The following is a 20,092-nucleotide window of genomic DNA, read 5'->3' as shown; positions in this document are numbered from 1 at the left end:
CTTGCCCACTAGCTCAGTTGCCAGCCTGCCTTTTTTAAATCTGCCAAAGCTGATACCACAGTGTTTTGAGGTATACAATCTCAACAGGTGATATTGATAGAAATTGAGCTGAGAATCTTCTGTAGTCTTACATTGAAACTGCCTTCTTAATATTCTCTCTGAAACACAAAGGATAACTTCATTTTGTTTATCCCCCAACTGTTATTAATGTAGGCCAGTAACCCATAAGGAATATATAAGTGTTTATATATATTCTTTACATTTATTTTATGACTCATTCTATCACGGTTTTCAAGATGTTACTCAGAGAAACAAAAGATATACCTAATATCTGCATAATCATTTTGCAAAGAAATATGATATCACTTTATTTTTAAACAAAGCAATGGCAAATTCACTGTGGCTATAGACTTATTAATAGACTCAGCACCAAGGCATTTGTCTGAGGCTTTCAACCTCTTTGCTAGGCTCACTGGTCAGATAAAAAGCTATGTGATGGCCCTGGCTGGTTTGGCTCAGCAGTTAGAGCGTCGTCCAGCAGACCAGAGAATCCCAGGTTCAGTTTCTGCTAAGGGCACGTGCCTTGGTTGCAGTTTGTCCCCGGCCCCAGTTGGGGTCATATGGGTGGCAACCACTCGATGTGTCTCTCTCACATCTATGTTTCTCTCTCTCTTTCCTTCCCTCTCTCCCTCCCGCTCTATCTGAAGATAAATGAAAAAAAAAAAAAAAAAAAAAAAGTCCATGGGTGAGGATAAAAAAAAAAAAGCTATGCAATGGATACACAGAATCCCCTTTTTATAATTTTGCATGGTGGTCAAAATGTTACTATAATAAACAGAAGCTGAAACATTCATGATTTGAGGATGATTCAGCATTTCAGAGATTACATATATGCACAGAGTAGTAGCCTTGTTGTCATTTAGTAGATGTGATCTCAGCAATTCTCATTGCCTGGCTTCTCATGCAGCTCCTCTCTTTAAGCTTTGCTCAAACATGAGCAGTCCCCCATTCTCAGCAAACTACCTATGGATCAGAGAAATTGGTAATCTTAAACTATGCCCATATTCCTTTTAAATGTCTAAAATAAAGGCAGTGATACTTGGAATCAACCAATTTTTATAGCTATGTACTCAGTGTGACAGAAACATGAAATACTTCCACAGCACTTTTTCTAATTATACCTAGTGAGTTTCTTGTAGATTTTTCTTCTTCCTAATATTTTTGGCAATGAATAATGATTATACTGGTTAGCTGAGAAAGAAGAGAGAGAAAAATTAAAAAGTCATTTTAGGGTAATAGCCTGAACTTGCATTAGAAACTTATAGTTATACATACACTTATCTCTTTAATTCTCCATTATATAAGTAGGAAGTTGGGTAGATTGGTGCTTAAGAAAAAGCAAACATGTGAAACTACTCTAAATTTGATTGGAGCTAGAGAGCTGTAAAGCATAATTACATCTAAATATAATTCTCTACTAACAGTGCTTAAGACAAATTTTAATACATGACTATTCACTCAAAGAACAGAGGTACACCTATCAATAACCAAATTATTTTTATTAATATCTTGAAAACCTATGAGATTTTAAAACTGTTTTCAATTTGGTTAGTCTGTTTTCTATTTTCCTCTCCTTGAAAAAGTGTATTTCATAATTTATAATTTATATAATGGCCTCTGAACATCACCATTTGTAAAAAGCAAAATGATTTCCTGTATGTACTGTATATTAATGATCTAATAAAAATCTTTTAAAATAACAGTTTTGTTACCACAGCAGTAATTACCAAACAAAAATTAGTAATGATTGCAAACAGGAAACAACCTAAGAATGACTCTTTTGTAAGGCATTTGTAATCAGGAAGAAGACCTAGTTTGTGTACACATAGGTATAAGCTTGTAATTAGTATAGCCTTATCCATTTATGAACTTTTTCAAATTTTGATACATAGAAGTTGCTTTCTCATTTATTTTCCATGTGCCATTACTTAAGATAAATTACATAAGAATTCCTAATTACAAAGTTTGCAAAACCAGGAACCTACGCTAAGAATCCCCACTAAAACTACTCATCTTCTTTCTATGTTAGAGTCTAGTGCACTGCTGACATGTAAAGAGTTCACTTATGGGCAGTCACCCAAATTGTGCTTACTTTCTATCATTTACTTTGTTATTTACTTTCATTTACATTTTTGTTCCATCATTCCTCTCAACAGTATTAAGTTCTGTGTTACAAGGTACCTTGTCCTTTTTGTTCATATGATACCCCAAAATCTACAACAATGCTTGACACAGAGAGAGTACTGACATAGTTTTTAAATGAATCATTGTATCTGGAAAGCAGTAAATTTAAAGAGAAACAAACAAAAACAAACTCCATTATTTTTCATTTTCCAGTAAGTAAATATCAAGGAAAGTAATATATCACTTCAAGGTTTATTTGACCCAAACTAATGGATCAGTCTATATGCCTTTGAAGCTTTATATGAGAGATTTAAATTAATTAAACTTAACATCTTCAAATATTAAAAAGGTGAACTAAGTAAAAACAAGTTGAAAAAAAATCTAAGATTTGTGAAAAAAAATTATTCAGTTTAGTATACTACTCCATTTCATTAAAATCACACATATATTTATATTTTTTGGCTTCTGTGATTTCTAAGCACTGTGGAATTTTATTATACTTATAGACTATTGGTAATACTTTTCCCAGTCAAAAAGAATCATAGGATTTGAAGAAATCTTAAGAATCAAGTGGTTCACATATACACAATGGAGTACTATGCAGCTGTAAGAAAGAAAGATCTCTTATCCTTTGAGACGACACGAAGGGACCCGGAAAGTATTATCCAAAGTGACACAAGCCAAGCAGAAAAAAACAAATGATCTCACTTATATACAGAATATAATGAACATAACAGTCAGAGGAATACAGTAGACCCAGAAACATAGAAGTAGGGTACAGACTGACAACCCTCAGAAGAGGGGGAAGTGGGAGTGGGAAGATATAAACCACAGAACTTAAATGCATGTATGCATAACCAATGGACATGGACAACACAGCTGGGGCGGGGGGGATGGAGAGGAGGGTGTCAATGGGGTAAAAAAGGAGAAACATCTGTAACAAAAATAAAATAAATAAATTAAAAGAAAAAAGAATCAAGTGGTTCCCTATTGATTTTTATAAATATGAAAACAGATCCAAAACAGCCAACACTACAAAAACTAGAATGGACTCAGATCTACTCTCAGTTCAGAGTTATTTTAACATTATATTGATAAATAGTGGTGAGAAAGCTGATATACCACAGATCTTTCCATACACTACAACTCCTTAGATATACTGGGTACTTTCTAACCTTTTCTAATTGTTGACCACACTGTGGTAATTCGTTTTGTAAAAAAATTTATATTCAAATTAACATCAGTCCAAACTGTATTCCTACCTCTAGTTCTCAAAAAAAGAACATAGGAAATAGACATCTTTAATCATTTATCGCTCAATAATAATTTATTGAGAATGATCAGAAATTTATCATTCTCTTTCTACTAAGTGGGCCCCTCAGAGTAACCCTTATTGCTCCCTGATAGTCCACAATGAAAATTCCATGCTCACAATGCTGGTATAGTCTTGGAGTTCTGTGAAAGCCTCATGAAATAGTTGACCATTTTGATGTTTCCCATTGTTCTCAACAGATGCTTGTGTATGAAGGATAGGAAATGTAAAGCAATGACAACAACAAAAAACAGTTCTCCTCCCACCCAGCACTGAGGTTTCTAGTTTGTTTTAACTGCTCTATTCTTAGCTGTCTGGTCTGTCATTCCAGTGGCACTTTGAGCACTTTGCTGCTGGGAAATGGGAGATTTAGCCTCCCATACTATGTTTAAGGCTTTTTAACAACCGTGGAGTTCAGCAACTAGAACAACTCTTCTACAACCCAACTATGAGTGTCTCTATACAGTTTCAGATGTCACTGGTTGAAATCCCAAAGCAGAAAGCCAAAAGCAGGGTCACTATTGTTCAGGACTATATTAAGTAGCTAGGAGGCAACACTACCACAGCTTCCAACAAAAGTTGGGAGGTTGGAAGAATCCCATTAGATATGGTCCAGAATATTATTGGAGCTTACAAAATTTCTTTGCCTATATAATGCTCCCAAAGTTCGTTTTCATGATACGTTTACTTTATTTAGACTCTGTTTCTTTCCAAAGAAGGTCAATGACAACTTACCCAAAAGGGCATACATAGAAAAATGGCGGCGCAGTGAAATGAAGCTACACAGATCAACTCCCAGGACCAAACTGTAATTACAATGAAAATAAGACAAATTGACAGGAAAAAGCAACAGAAAAGTAGCTTGGAGGACCACAAAACCAGGGACACTGACTCAATCTTAGTAGTCTTGCAAAAACGCAAGGGGGGGGGGGGGCGCTGGGATCCTATGGTCTTTAGGGGCCTTAGCTGTGAGCAGTGCCCACGGGTTAAACCTCCAATCACTTCCACAGCACAGGGCGGGGACAGAGGCTAAAACAGCCACAGCCACTTACCTTGGGCACCAGCAGACAGTGGGCACACTGGACTAGAACTGCGTGGGAACATTTGGGATTTGAAGGGAGCTCAGAGCTTTCCCTGACTTGTGGCCACACAGGACAGTGGTCATCTTACTCCTTCCCAGGGTTCTTGGGAGAGGTGGAGGCCCCTCCCTTGGGGATTCAACCACACCCAGTGGACCATTGAAATGCAAATTGAGGCCCATTAACAACCACCATCTGCCCCACTCTAAAAAAATCGCCTTACTCTGACCACCTGAGGGAGTTTTTCACTCAACTCAGAACACAAACCTCTTCAGGTAACCTCAACTGATAGCCTCCATGCAGAAAGCTAGAGGATAACTGTAATATCCCTGGGCTAGCAACTCTAACCAGGAAAGGAAGACTTGACAGCCATGTTGAACTTGGGTTTTCCATGGTTCATCCAAACCCAGGAGAGGGAGCCACAAAGAGCAGAACACCAACACCCACAGGGAAAATTTTGCAGGCACCAAAGTCCACAGTGATAGCCAAAATGGTGAAACAAAAAACAAAACACAAATAAAAGAACAAGAGACCTCTACCGAAGATGAGATAAATGAGGTGCAGTTAAGCAAGTTAACAGAACTAGAATTCAGAGCCATGATCTTGAGGAAGCTCAGCAGCATGTGTAAGGACATCAGCACCATGAGTAAAGACATAGAAATGTTGAAAATAAGCCAGTTGGAAATTAAAAACCACCAAGAAGAAATGAAGAACAACATATCAGAAATAAAAAACACATTGGAAGGTCTAAATAGCAGAGAAGAGGAAGCTGAGGACCGGATTAGTGAATCAGAAGATATAGATTTATTTTTTTCTACCCTCAAAAAACCAAAAGGAAAAAACAATTAAAAAAAACAGAAAGACAGCTTAACAGAACTGTAGGACAACTGGAAAAATAATCACATTCGCATCATAGGAGTCCCCGAAGAAGAAAATGAGCAAGGGATAGAGAATATATTTGAAGAAATAGTGACAGAAAACTTCCCTAATTTGGTGAAGGAAGAAAGCATTCAAGTTCAAGAAGCACAGAGAGCCCCAACTAAGAAGATCCCAAACAGGCCCACACCAAGACACAAAGTAATCAAAAAGCCAAAAATTAAAGACAAAGAGAGAATCTTAAAAGCATCAAGTGAGAAGCAACAGGTTACCTACAAAGGAAACCACATAGGCTCTCAGCTGACTGCTCAACAGAAACACTACAGGCCAGAAGGGAATGGCAAGAGGTAATCAAGGTCATGAAAAACAAAGATCTGAATCCAAGACTACTCTACCCAGCAAGACTATCATTCAAAATAGAAGATCAAATAAAGAGCTTCACAGACAAAAAAAAAGGCTAAGGGAATACATTAGCACCAAACCCGCACTGTAAGAAACGTTAAAAGAACTGCTGTAATTAGCAGGAGAAATAGGAAGAAAAACAGAACCACACTAAACAAAAATGGTAATAAATAAGTACATATCAATAATCACCTTAAATGTAAATGGACTGAATGCTCAGATAAAAAGACACAGGGTAGCTGATTAAATAAGAAAGCATGACTCATCTATATCTTGTTTACAGGAGACCCACCTCACAACAAAAGACTCACATAGGTTGAAAGTGAAGGGATGGAAAAAAATCTTTCAAGCAAACGAAAAGAAAAAAAAAGCTGTATTATCATATATCATGTCTGATATAATACTGTACATTTCGAAATGAAGACCATAACTAGAGACAAAGAAGGCCACTATATAATATTGAAAGGATCTATCCAACAGGAAGATATAACTTTCATAAACATATATGCACCCAATATGGGAGCACCAAAATATATTAAAAATCTTCTGGAAGACTTCAAAGAAGAAATTGATAGCAATACAATCATAGCAGGGGACTTCAACACCCCGCTGACATCACTGGATAGATCCTCTAGACAAAAATTAGCAAGGAAACAGAGACTCTAAATGAAGCACTAGTCCAAATGGATTTAATAGAAATCTAAAGAGAAATACACCCCAAAACTACAGAATTCACATTCTTCTCAAGTGCACATGGGACATTCTCAAAAATAGACCACATGTTAGTACACAAACTAAGTCTCTACATGTTCAAGATTGAAATCATATCAAGTATATTCTCAGATCACAATGGCATGCAACTAGAAATCAATTGCAACAAGAACATGCAAAGACATTTGAACACATAGAAGCTAAATAGCATGTTATTAAACAACGAATGGGTTCTAGAGGAGATGAAGGAAGAAATTAAAAACTTCCTGGAAACCAATGAAAATGAACACAAAACAACACAAAATCTATGGGATGCAGCAAAATCAGTTCTGAGAGGGAAGTTCATAGCACTACAGGCCTACCTCAAAAACAAGAAAATCTCTAATAGACTATCTAATCTCACAAGGTAAAGAACAAGAGAGCAAACAAAAAAGAAAACCCCAGAGCAAGTGGAAGGAAACAAATAGTAAAGATCAGAGCAGAAATAAATGACATAGAGTACAAAAAAAAAAAAAACAATTCAAAGGATCAATAAAACAAAGAGCTGGTTTTTCGAAAGATAAACATGATTGATAGACCCTTAGCTAGACTCACCAAGAAACAGAGACAACCCAAATACACAAAATCAGAAATGAAAGAGGAGATGTAACAACTGACACCACAGAAATTCAACAGATGGCTAACAACTACTATGAACAATTATATGGCAACCAATTTGACAATCTAAGCAAAATGGACAAATTTCTAGAAACACAAAGTCTCCCAAAATTGAACCAGGAAGAAATAGAAAACTTGAACAGACCAATAACAACAGGAGAAATTAAAGATGTAATCATGAATCTCCCAGCAAACAAAAGCCCAGGCCCAGATGGCTTTTCATGGGAGTTTTACCGGACCAAAAAAGAACTAACACCCATTCTTCTCAAAGTATTTCAAAAAATTAAAGAAGAAGGAAGACTTTCAAACTCGTTTTATGAAGCCAGCATAATTCTAATTCCAAAACCAGAAAAACACACTACAAAGAAAGAAAACTACAGGCCAATATCCCTGATGAACATAGACATCAGAATCCTGAACAAAATACTAGCAAATTGGATCCAGCAATACACCAAAAAAATTATTCACCATGACCAAGTGGGATTCATCCCAGGGATGCAAGGCTGGTACAATATTCGCAAATCTAAAAATGAGATACACCACATACATAAAATGAAGAATAAAAAACCACATGATCATATCAATAGATGCCCAAAAAGCCCTCAACAAAATCCAACATCCATTTCTGATAAAAACGCTCAGCAAGGTGGGAATAGAGGGATCATATCTCGACATAACAAAGGCCATAAATGAAAGACCTACAGCCAACATCATACTTAATGGGCAAAAACTAAAAGCATTTGCCTTAAGAACAAGAACAAGGCAAGGATGGCCACTTTTGCCACTCTTATTTAACATAGTACTGGAAGTCTTAGCCACAGCAATCAGACATAAAGAAAAATAAAAGGGAACAAAATTGGAAAGGAGGAAGTGAAACTGTCATTATTCGCAGATGACATGATACTATATATAGAAAAGCCCAAAGACTCCATCAAAAATGTATTACACTTAGTAAGTTAATTTGGCAAAGTAGCATGATACAAAATTAATGTCAAGAAATTAATGGTATTCTTATACACCAATGATAAATCACAGAAAGAGAAACTAAGAAAACAATCCCATTTACCATTGTGGCAAAAAAATTAAGATACCTAGGAATAAACTTAACCAAAGAAATAAAAAAACTATTTGCAGAAAACTACCAGTTATTGAAAAATAAATAGAGAAAGATATATAAGTGGAAACACCTACCCTGTTCATGGATTGGAAGAATTAACATAATCAAAATGTCTATACTACCAAAGCAATCTATAGATTCAATGCAATCCCCATCAAAATACCAACAACATACTTCACAAAACTAGAACAAATACTGTACTTCAAAAGTTCATATGGAACCAAAAAAGACCACGAATAGCCACAGCAATCTTGAAAAAAAAAAAGAACAAAGTAGGAGGGATCACATTACCAGATTTCAGGTTATACTAAACAGCCACTGTAGCCCTGGCCGGTTTGGTTCAGCGGTTAGAGCATTGGCCTGCGGTCCGGAGAGACCCAGGTTCGGTTCGCGCTAAGGCCACGTATTTCGGTTGCAGTTTGTCCCCGGCCCTGGTTGGTTGTGCAGTGGCAGCCACTCGATGTGTCCCTTTCACGTCGATGTTTCTCTCTCTCTATCTCTTCCTCTCTCTCCCTCCCATTCTATCTGTACAAAAAATAGAAAAATGTCCTTGGGTGAGGATAAAAAAAAATAAACACACAAACAAACAAACAAACAAAAAGCCACTGTAATCAAAACAGCCTGGTACTGGCACAAGAACAGGCATTTAGAACAGTGGAACAGAACAGAGAACCCAGAAACAGACCGAGGACAGTATGCTCAATTAATATTTGACAAAGGTGGCAAGAGCACACAGTGGAGTAAAGACAGCCTCTTTAATAAATGGTGTTGTAAAAATTGGACACCTATATGCAAAAAAATGAAATTAGACCATCAATTTACACCATACACAAGAATAAATACAAAATGGATTAAAGACTTAAATGTGACTCATGAATCCATAAAAATCCTAGAAGAAACTGTAGGCAACAAAATTTCAGACATCATAGGCAGCAGAATTTTCACTGATACATCACCTAAGGCAACAGTTACAAGGGAGAAAATGAACACATGGGACTACATTAAACTCAAAAACTTCTGCACAGTGAAAGATACAATCATGAAAATGGAAAGGCAACCCACTCTATGGGAGAGCATAATTGCCAATGACATATCAGATAAGGGGTTAATTTCCTATATATATAGAGTCTCATACAACTCAACAAAATGAAGACAAAGAACCCAATTAAAAAATGGAATGAAGCCCTGGCCGGTTTGGTTCAGCGGTTAGAGCGTCGGCCTGCGGTCCTGAGAGACCCAGGTTCGGTTTCCGCTAAGGGCGCGTACCTTGGTTGCAGTTTGTCCCTGGCCCTGGTCAGTTGTGCGGGTGGCAGCCACTCGATGTGCTCCTTTCACATCGATGTTTCTCTCTCTCTCTCTGTTCCTCTCTCTCCCTCCCACTCTACCGGAACAAAAAATGGAAAAATGTCCTCGGGTGAGGATAAAAAAAAAAAAAATGGAATGAAGAACTGAATAGACACCTCTCCAAACAGGACATACAAATGGCTAAGAGATATTTGAAGATATGCTCAACATCACTAATCATCAGAGAGATGCAAATTAAAACAACAATGTGTTATCACCTCACACCTATCAGATGGGCCACCATCAACAAATCATCAAACAACACATGTTGGCCGGGGTGTAGGGAAAAGGGTACTCTAGTACACTGCTGGTGGGAATGCAGACTGGTGCAGCCACTATGGAAAACAATATGGTGTTACCTCAAAAAATTAAAAATTGAACTTCCATTTGACCCAATGATCCCACTTCTAGGAATATACCCTAAGAAGCCTGAAACACCAATCAAAAGAATATATGTACCTCCATGTTTGTAGTAGCACTATTTACAATACCTAAGATCTGGAAACAGCCCAAATGTCCATCAGTAGATGAATGGATAAAAAAATCTGTGGTACATATACACAATGGAGTACTATGAAGATGTAAGAAAATAAGCTCTCTTATCCTTTGAGCCGACATGGAGGGACCTGGAAAGTATCATCCTAAGTGAAACAAGCCAAACAGAGAAAGACAAGTATTATATGATCTCACTTATTTGTTGAATATAATGAACATAACAGTCTGAGGAATAGGGTAGTCCCAGAGACGTGGAAGTGGGGTACAGACTGAAAATCCTCAGGAGAAGGGGTGGTGGGGGAGAGATAAACCACAGAATTTATATGCATGTATGCATGAACAACGGACATGGACAACAAAGCTGGGGACAGGGAGGATAGGGAGGGGGAGAGGGAATCAGTGGGAAAAAAAGGAGAAACATCTGTAACAAAAATAAATTAATTAATTAAATAAAAAAACAGCATACATACAACAGTAAATAAAATATATTTTTTTTAAGTATTGGATCAGAAACATCTTTCTCCATGTAATTCCTTTAAACAAATACAAATGTTAAAATGTACCCATGCTATTTGTTTTTATATTAAAGTAATTCATTCACCATATATTTAGTGAGCAAGATGGGAATATGGGAATATCAGACTTAGAAGCTAGGTGGCAGGATGAAAGGAGCATGAATTCTCAAGACTATGGTTCAAGACCATAATTGGGTTCTGCCAGTTTCTGATTAACCTATCTAAGCCTAAATTTCCTTATTCTCAAAATGAGGCTAAAATGAGGTCAAAATCAAAGATTGCTTTGAACAGCAAACAAAATAACTATGCAAAAATCAATAGGATATGAATCCATTTCTCAATAAGCTTTCAATCTAGATAAGAAGAAAACTATAACCTAGAGCAGCAATTTTCAACCAGTGTGCCACAATAATTTTTAATACAGGCAATGCCTGTTTAGTGAGAGGCACTGGTCTATTTTCTCTTAGATTGTCAAATTTGAAAATGATAACAGCCAATACAAAAATCCAATGTGAATGAATCAAAAGTATAACTATTTTTTGTCAGATGGGCAAAAAATATATTTTTTGGTGTGCTACAGTATTTTAGTAATTAGTTTATGTGTGCCATGAGATGATAAAGGTTAAAAATCACTGATCTTGAGGGAGAAAGTGATGAGGATCCTAAGAGTTACAGATAACATGTTTGGGAATTCAGAAGAAAGGTTTTGCATCTAGCTTAGGAACAAGAAGAAAGATTTCATGGGAAATGGTGCATGGTGGGGGGTGTCTTAAAGGATGAGTAAGATTTAATATTTTAGATGGGCAAGCAAAGCCAAGGGGTGAGGCGATGGTACATAGCTGAAAGCCAGTTGAGATATAAATCCCCAATTCTACTTCATAATATGGCATAATAGAACAACAACAATAGAAAACCTACATATTCTATTCAAAAACAATATTCAGGGCAAGTTAGAGAAAGTGACCTTTCATATCCAATTAATGTAATGAATCACATCATTGGTTAGAAGAAAGAAAAACTGAGCTGAGGACCACTTTAGTTCCTTCTGTACTTATTCTGAGAGACAGAGTAACTGCCTCTAAGGTGAAGTCCTCGAAGTACTTTGCCCTGCTCTCCCAATCCCCTTGCCTTGCCAAAGATTTTTGCAGCAAGAATGGCTTCAAGCAGAAATTGGACTATAAATTGGAGCTTGAAGTCACTGTATACTTGCCTTTTCCACGTCAGTCAAGGGCCACCTGAAAGAAATTGTTCATTCTAATTTCTAATAGAAACAATATCTGCGGTTCAGTACTCTTTCCAACTGGTTTCACTATGCACTTTTGGCTAATGACAAAAGCTTTTTAAAACAAGTTTGGATGCTAAAAAGGGGGATTTTTAGTAACCTCTAATCTTTAAAATGCATCTCATCCTTTTTAAAAAATCTTCACCCAAGAATATGTTGTTGTTTTTTAATTGATTTTAAAGAGAGAGGAAAGGGGAGGAGGGGGAGGAGAAGAGAGAGAGAAGAGAACATTGATGTAAGACAGAAATATCTATTGGTTGCCTCCTGTACACGCCTCGACCTGGATGGAACATGCAACCAAGGTATATGCTCTGATTAGGAATCAAACCCACAACATTTTGGTGTATGGAACAATGCTCCTACCAACTGAGCCACCTGGCCAGGGCTAATGTCATCTTTTAAAAATAAAATGAAAGGAACAAAGTAAAAATTACAAGAAAGAAATACAAAATTTAGGAAGAATTAAGAGACAGAAGTTAGGAGCCAGAATAAATAAGGTACAAAATTAAAATCCTTGCAGCAATTCCAGGCAGAATATGGAAATTACTGCAGTTCTTTTTTTCTTCTGGCATGGTCCTCGTTCTTTTTGGTATGTTATTAAAGGAAAAAAAAAAAAAAAGTGATTCTCATAGGAGAATAATGAAAGAAATGAAGGAGGAAAACAGCTGGCTGTGGGCCATGATTTACCATTCACTCCAAAATGAGTCTCTGGTTCTGCTCTTCAAAGCTGATTGCTTTTTGGCAAGTAGAGATAGGCTCTACTTACACAAAATCAATTATAATGAAGAGACTAAGACATAAGGAAGAGATCTAGATGCATAATTCAGAAGACAGTGCTAAGACATAAAAGTCAAATTCTATTGTAAAATATTATTAAAACTAAAACTCTGTATAATCATACTAGCTCCCACATCCTACCAACAGCTCACTTACTTCAAACAAAACAAAACATAATAAAATCTAATTATAAAAAACCCTTGTCTAAGATCTGGAAACCCTAAATGTCTATCAGTAGATGAATGGATAAAAAAGCTGTGGCACATACACACAATGGAGTACTATGAAGCTGTAAGAAAGAAAGATCTCTTATATTTTGAGATGACATGGAGGGACCTGGGAAGTATTGTCCTAAGCGAAACAAGCCAAACAGAGAAAGACAAGTATCATATGATCTCACTTATTTGTGGAATATAATGAACATAACAGTCTGAGGAATGAGGTAGTCCCAGAGACGTGGAAGTGGGGTAAAGACCGGCAATCCCCAGAACAGGGGGGGTGGGGGACAGATAAACCACAGAACTTATATGCATGTATGCATGAACAGTGGACCTGGACAACAAAGCTGGGGACAGGGCCAGGAGGGAGGGGGTGGGCAGAATCAGTGGAGGAAAAAGGAGAAACATCTGTAACAAAAATAAATAAATAAATGTTTAAAAATAACCAACCCTTGTCTTTGTGATGGCGGGTAATTAATCCAAGTGTGTGCAAATGATATAGAAACTAAGTTTTCCTTTTATAAACCAAGAATCCTGTAATGGGATCATCCACCTAGGTTGTGAAATAAAGACAACCCTCTTTAATTCTTATACAAAAGGTTAATGGAAATAAAAATAATATCATTCATCTGCCTGGGGAAAATTCCTTATGAAATCAACAGTATACAGGTTTTAGAAGGGGAAAATGACACATATCTTAAAACAGACAACACATTTAGTTTTATTTAAATGGTTGGTTGTGTCTTTGCTCCAACTGCAGACCTGGCTTTTTAAAATTTACATTTCAACTATTATTTTTCTTATATACCCAAGTCAAAAAGAATAAAGGCCTGAAAACTATCCGGGTACCAAAATAGGATGAGAAGGCTTTGCCAGTAGATCAGAGATAATCATATAATGATTCCTTCTTCTGGTGTGTTAGAAAACAATTAAAGTAATGAAAGAGTTTTTTGTTATTTTTGTTTGTTTTCAGGTTATGCTAAGACTATAAAATGTATTTCTGGGATGTCTAACCTCTGGACTGGGAAACTGTTTATGGAATCCACAAAACATCAATTCTTTCAAGGTCCTACAAAGCCACACCAAGGGTATCTTTGAGTTCTTTTAGTAGTTTCCAATGTACTGGTTGAGGATAAGGTAGGGAAACAAGAATTTGTGATTGTTATGGGATTATCTGTAAAAGTTTTAAATTTATGATGTCCTGTTTTTTTTTGTTTGTTTGTTTGTTTTTTCGGAGAAGGAAATTAGATAGAAGGATAAGATTCTTAGTTGAAAAGATAACCTTTTGAGGGACTTCTGGTCAAGATGGCGGGTAGGTAAACGCGGTATCGCGTACTCCCACAACCACATCAAAGTTACTACAGAACAACCATCATTCAAAACCGTCTGAAATCAAGCTGAATGGAAGTCCTACAAGTACGAAATTAAAGCAGCAGTGTCATGGAGACTGGTAGGAGGGGCGGAGGTGCGCGAGGGGCTGTGGTGGCGGTGGAAGGTCGCACACCCAAGTGTGGCAGATAAAAATCAGGAGGATATCTCAGCTGGGAAGGTCCTTCCTGAGGACTGAGGGGTCCCTGTCCCACACCAGGAGACCCACTCAGGGTTCCAGTGCCAGGAAGAGAATCCCCATCACTTCTGGCTGGAAAAACCAGCGGGAACCGAGGCTCAGGGAAGCTGAAGCGGCTGGAGCCCCAGGCAGCTCCTTAAAGGGCCCACGCGCAAACTTATCAAACTCTCTCCCTCTAAGCTTGGAGGGGAGGCAGCTCGAGGGGCGCCAGAGACATCCAGGGAAGAACTGAGCTGTTTGGCACTGGAGCGAGGGCTGGAGAGGGGGCTTTCTCGGGGACAAACGTGCTGTAAGAGGCCTTTGTTCCTTTGGTGAGCCCTTCCCGGGGGCGGCAGACAGAAGCCATATCTGGGACTCCAGCAACCTGGCTCACACTGGTAGCCCCGCCCTGGTGACTCCCTGAGGCCCCACCCCACCCCACCCCACCCAACTTTCAAGCCCACCCAAGCTGTTGCCACTTGCTTAACCATAGGATTGGCATGTCTTGGATCCTGCTTCAGGTTTTTCCTAAATTCTTTCAAACGAGCAGCATCTGGTCTCAGCGAGCCCCATACCTCTCATTAAGTAATACACTGAAACAAACACAGGGAGGCAGCCAAAGTGAGGAGACAAAGAAACTGGTCCCAAATGAAAGAACAGAGCAAAACCCCAATAAAAGAACTAAGCGAAATGGAGATAAGCAACCTAACAGATACTGAGTTCAAAATACTGCTTATATGGATGCTCAATGAACTTAGTGAGAACCTCAGTGAATTTAGGGAGGGCCTCAAGAGCCTAAAAAAAGGACCAGTCAGAAATCATGGATACACAGTTAGATTTGAAGGAGGCATTAACTGAAATAAAGAATAATTTACACAGCTTCAATAATAGAGTACGTAAATCCAAGGAGCAAACCATCAATTTGGAATATAAGGAAGCAAAAAATGCCCAAATCAGAACAGCAAAAAGAAAAAAGAATCCAAAAAAATGAGGATAGTGTAGGAGCCTCTGGGAAAACTTCAAGCGTGCCAACATTCGCATCTTGGGGGTGCCAGAAGGAGAAGAGAGAGAACAAAAAATCGAAACCTGTTTGAAACAATAATGGCAGAAAACTTTCCTAACCTGGTGAAGGAAACAGACATACACGTCCAGGAAGCACAGAGAGTCCCAAACAAGATGAACCCCAAGAGGCCCACACCAAGACACATCATCATCAAAATGCAAAAGGTTCAAGACAAAGAGAGAATCTCAAAAGCAGCAAGAGAAAGGCAGCTAGTTACCTACAAGGGAGTTCCCATTAGGCTGTCAGCTGATTTCTCAAAAGAAATTTTGCAGGCCAGAAGGGAGTGGCAAGAAATATTCAGAGTGATGAAAACCAAGAACCTACAACCAAGATTACTCTATCCTGCAAAGCTGTCATTTAGAATCGATGGACATATAAAAACTTTCCCAGACAAGAAAAAGTTAGAGGAGTTCATCACCACCAAATATATGAAATGATGAAGGGTCTTTGAAGTAAAAGATAAAATATATGAACAAAATGGCAATGAATACATATCTATCAACAATGGAATCTACAAACAAAATGAACAGGTAGAACAGAAACATTTCATAGATACAGAGAACAATTTGTTGGTTGCCAGTTGGGAGGGGGGTTGGGGAATGGGTGAAAAAGGTGAAGGGATTAAGAAGCACAAATTCATTGATAGACTGACAAAACTCAAAGGGAAAGGGGTTGGGGGGTGGGAAGAAATAAACCAAAGAACTTATATGCATAACCAATGGACACAGACAATAGTGTGGGAAAAGGTGGGGGGGGGGGGGGAGAGGGGAGGAGGGGGTCAATGGGGGAAAAATGTGGAACATCTGTAATACATTTTATATCCAACAATAAAGATTTAAAAAAAAAAAGATAACCTTTTAAAGTAAAGCAGTGATGAAGGAAAATAATTATACCATATATCAAGGGTATTATTTATCATAATCCATGTTTTAAAACTAAGAAAATTGTTTACAAAAATTATCTGCATTTTCCCCTTGTAAGCACAAAAATAATTCTTAACTTTGGAAATTCTTCTTCGTCTCAAAAATTTTTTTTCTTTATTTTTAGAGAGAGAGGAAGGGAGAGAGAGAAACATCAATGAAAAGGAACATCGATTGGCTACTTCCTGCATGTCCCCCACTAGGGATTGGGCCCACAACCTGGGCATATGCCCAGATCTGGAATCAAACCAAACCAGCAACCTCTTGATGCATGGGTCAACTCTCAACCACTGAGCCTCACCAGCCAGGCTCAAAATTTTTTTTAATTAATTTTATTGAGATGACATTGGTTAATCGAATTGTATAGATTTCACCACCCAAAGTCAAATCCTTCATCACTATATTCAAATACATTCAAAATCTCTTTTGGATGTTGATTTTTCTTTAAGCAGACCTGATTTTTCAGGGTAATGTTAGGTTCACAGCAAAACTGAGCAGAAGGCACAGAATTCCCATATATCTGTCCCACACACAGCTTCCCCTAGTGTCAATATCCCACACCAAAGTAGTATATTTGTTACAACTGATGAACCTATATTGACACATCATTATCCCCGAAATTCCATAGTTTTTACTAGGGTTCATTCTTGGTGGCTCTATGGGTTTTGACAACTATATAATGACAAGTATTCACCATTATAGTTTCATACAAAATAATTTCACTGACCTAATAAAAATTCTCTGCTTTGCCTATTGAACACACTCTCCTTCCCTCAAAGAATGTTGACTTTTAAAAGTAGTTTTGAATCAATATTTATAAGCATGAAAGCCTCCTCAAATTTTAGACAACTACTAATGTAAGTAACTGTTACCCACTTAACAGTGTTCATCAACAAAAGGCTAACTAAGCAGCAACTAAAATGCTTTCTTAGTGCCAAGCAAGATTAACAACAAAAATAGAGTAACTTAAAAGCAAATAAAAGAATTAAGAAATCCAGTGTGAAAAGACTAGAGTGCAATTATGCCGCTCTTAAAATTTACATTATTGTTTCCTGTCCTTAGATGCCCTTTGAATGCTGGTTCCAATAAGGGATGAACTGTTTTCCCACTGCAGGCTTTTGTTTTTCAATAACTTCCTAACCTAATATTTGGATTTTTGTACATTTTCAAAAATCCAATTTGGGGCATTAACAGAATTAATGCTCAAGTCGAGAATTTTGTCTTTAGCAGATAAAATAATTTCAATATTGGCAATCATAGTGGGCAAGAGAAGAAAAGTAGGTTCTAATCTGTCTATGCAAAACTTCCTTCCCTATTTGTAAGGGGCAGCTGCCTTAAATTTACCACAAACAGGAGCAATTCCTTGCGACCAGACCTTACACCAGAATGTAACATTAGTGGAATGTGACATCAGCATTCTTTTTGGTTCATAGTCTGGTCCCCACCCCTTTCTCCTTGGAGACTTGAGGCTCACATTAGGAGGGAGCAGCTCAGGTAGTGCCTTGGGTCCTGACGCCCAGGGCAGCCAGGCAGGAAATGTCTCTGGTTACTAAAAGCACTGATGACAATCGCCATTTGGGGCTAGTTGCCAACGAGGGAGAATGTTTACTTTGAGCCATAGCTTCCTGAGAGGGAGGCAGTGCTTTGGAAGTACAGAAATGAATGACAAAAAAAAAAAAAAATCCCTTTTCACGTTATCACCAGCCTCATGTGTGAAGGAAGTGCATTAAATCAGCATTCACTTCGGAGAGCCTATGGCAGCCAAGCTGGGAGGGGAAGAGGGCTGAGCTGTCAAAGACACACCAGTACTTAAGTCACAGAGACTAAATAAAAATGAACTTCCCGAGACAGGAAGAAGTGGTGTCACGACCTCTACTGAGCAGTCCCTAACGTCATCCATTTCTTTTTAGGAGGCGAGGAGCAGGTGAAACATCTTAAGGAAAGTTTCAAATACTTCCAACCGTCGGACGCGACCAGAGAGGCCCCGCGCCAGCGCGCCCGACTCTCCTTCGCTCCGGATTTCGGGAGTTAACGGGGACGTCGGACGTCTCCTCTACCTCCAGGGTGGGGACCTGTGCTGCCGGCACCTCCCGAGCTGTCTTGAGCCAGGAGGCCCTTGCGCCTCACCCAGCGCCTACAGCCAGGTGAAGCGGCCGTCGCCCGCGTCCCCCGACCCTACCTTTTTTACTTTGGCCTCCAGGTCCATGTTTGTGTATCAGACAGGTTCCTTCTCCTGTCCAAGATCTCACGCCCAGGCTCGCCTGGCCTCCCGCTACGTCGTGGGTACAGGAGATGAGGAAAGGGGAAGTGATCTGTGGGGACTCTGGCGCCACTGCAGCAGCCACTCGCCTGGCACCGTCAAACTTCCGCTGCCCAGTCAGCTGCATCAGTCTTGCGGCGGGGACCGGGAACAAAGAGGTCCAGGCAGCCAATGGCAGCAGGGCAGCGCCGGGCAGCCGCCAATCACCAAACGCCGCACACACCTTAAGCAGCTGGAGTGCGGTGCCCTCAAGGTGAGGGGTGGGACCGAATCCAGGGCCGTGCCCTAGCAAAGCATTCCCATAACCGGGACCTGGTCTCTCTGCGGGTGCCTTGGTCGTCAGCTAGCCAACTTGTACAGTATTGGGACCCAGTCTGCCTTCAAATGAGGATGAGGAAGAGCCCTTTTCATTCTGGCAGCTTGAACTTCTGTTTGCCTTTTACCTGTATTCTGAGGAGTACTTATCCCACTACTAACTTCTTGGCTTATCTTCAGGGCAAGGAGAAAGACAACATATTGTGGAAATTGTTAGGGATCCCTGTAATGGGCATTACGTTCTAAGTTCACAAATGAATTGTGGAGATAACCTTTTTTTGTAGAGAATGCTTTTCTCTACAATCCCAAGCACTGACAGAGGAGTCTATTATAGAATTGTACACCTGAAACCTATAAAATTTTATTAACCAATGTCACTCAAATAAACTCAATAAATAAATAAACATAAAGACTTGGGATTTGATTATAAGGTGGAGTGAGAGAGAATTAGGGTTGTAAGTGGGAACCCTGGGAGCATGGTTTAAAAATAAATATGAAAAAGAAACCTAGCCCTGGCCAGTTTGGCTTGGTGGTTAGAGCGTCGGCCTGCGGTCCAGAGAGACCCGGGTTTGGTTCCCGCTAGCGGCATGTACCTCAGTTGCAGTTTGTACCCGCCCTGGTTCCTGGATCATGTGGGTGGTAGCCACTCGATCTGTCCCTTTCACATCAATGTTTCTCTCTCTCTCTCTCTCTCTCTCTCTCTCCCTCCCACTCTACTGAACAAAATATCGAAAAATGTCCTCAGGTGAGGATTAAAAAAAAAAAGACTCTTGAGTCTGGCTTTCTCATTTTACAAGAAACTAAGGATAGGGGAGATGCAGAAACCTGCCCAATTTCTGAGTCTTTTGGAGCAGAGTTAGTGTTCCTAAGTCTTTAACCAATATATCCAGCATGTTTGGAATGTAAACACAGCTAAATAAAAGTCCAGGTTTTTTTTGTTTAGTTTTGTTTCAGTTTGATGTTATGCCAAATAAATATAATAGGTGGACAACAAGTGATTTCCCCATCTGGAACCTATA

At 38.8% G+C, this 20,092-nt stretch overlaps 1 protein-coding gene across 2 annotated transcripts in view; it reads right to left on the bottom strand.

Annotated features, from left to right (window-relative positions):
* Positions 1 to 18,802, bottom strand: part of TES (testin LIM domain protein) — an 89,889-nt gene extending 71,087 nt beyond the window's left edge. Inside the window, exon 1 of one of the 2 annotated variants that reach the window (XM_036247352.1) lies at positions 18,678 to 18,802. In XM_036247352.1, the coding sequence (XP_036103245.1) occupies positions 18,678 to 18,704 (27 nt within the window). In that variant the 5' untranslated portion in view covers positions 18,705 to 18,802. Of the gene's footprint in view, positions 1 to 1,181; positions 1,238 to 18,677 lie in introns of those variants that run through there. The other variant, XM_036247353.1, reaches the window with a different exon arrangement.
* Between the last annotated feature and the right edge of the window lie 1,290 nt (positions 18,803 to 20,092).

This window comes from Molossus molossus, unplaced genomic scaffold (genome assembly GCF_014108415.1).
Source record: "Molossus molossus isolate mMolMol1 unplaced genomic scaffold, mMolMol1.p scaffold_m16_p_7, whole genome shotgun sequence".
Classification (NCBI taxonomy): Eukaryota; Metazoa; Chordata; class Mammalia; order Chiroptera; family Molossidae; genus Molossus; species Molossus molossus.
This window is presented reverse-complemented; position numbering and strand designations above follow the sequence as displayed.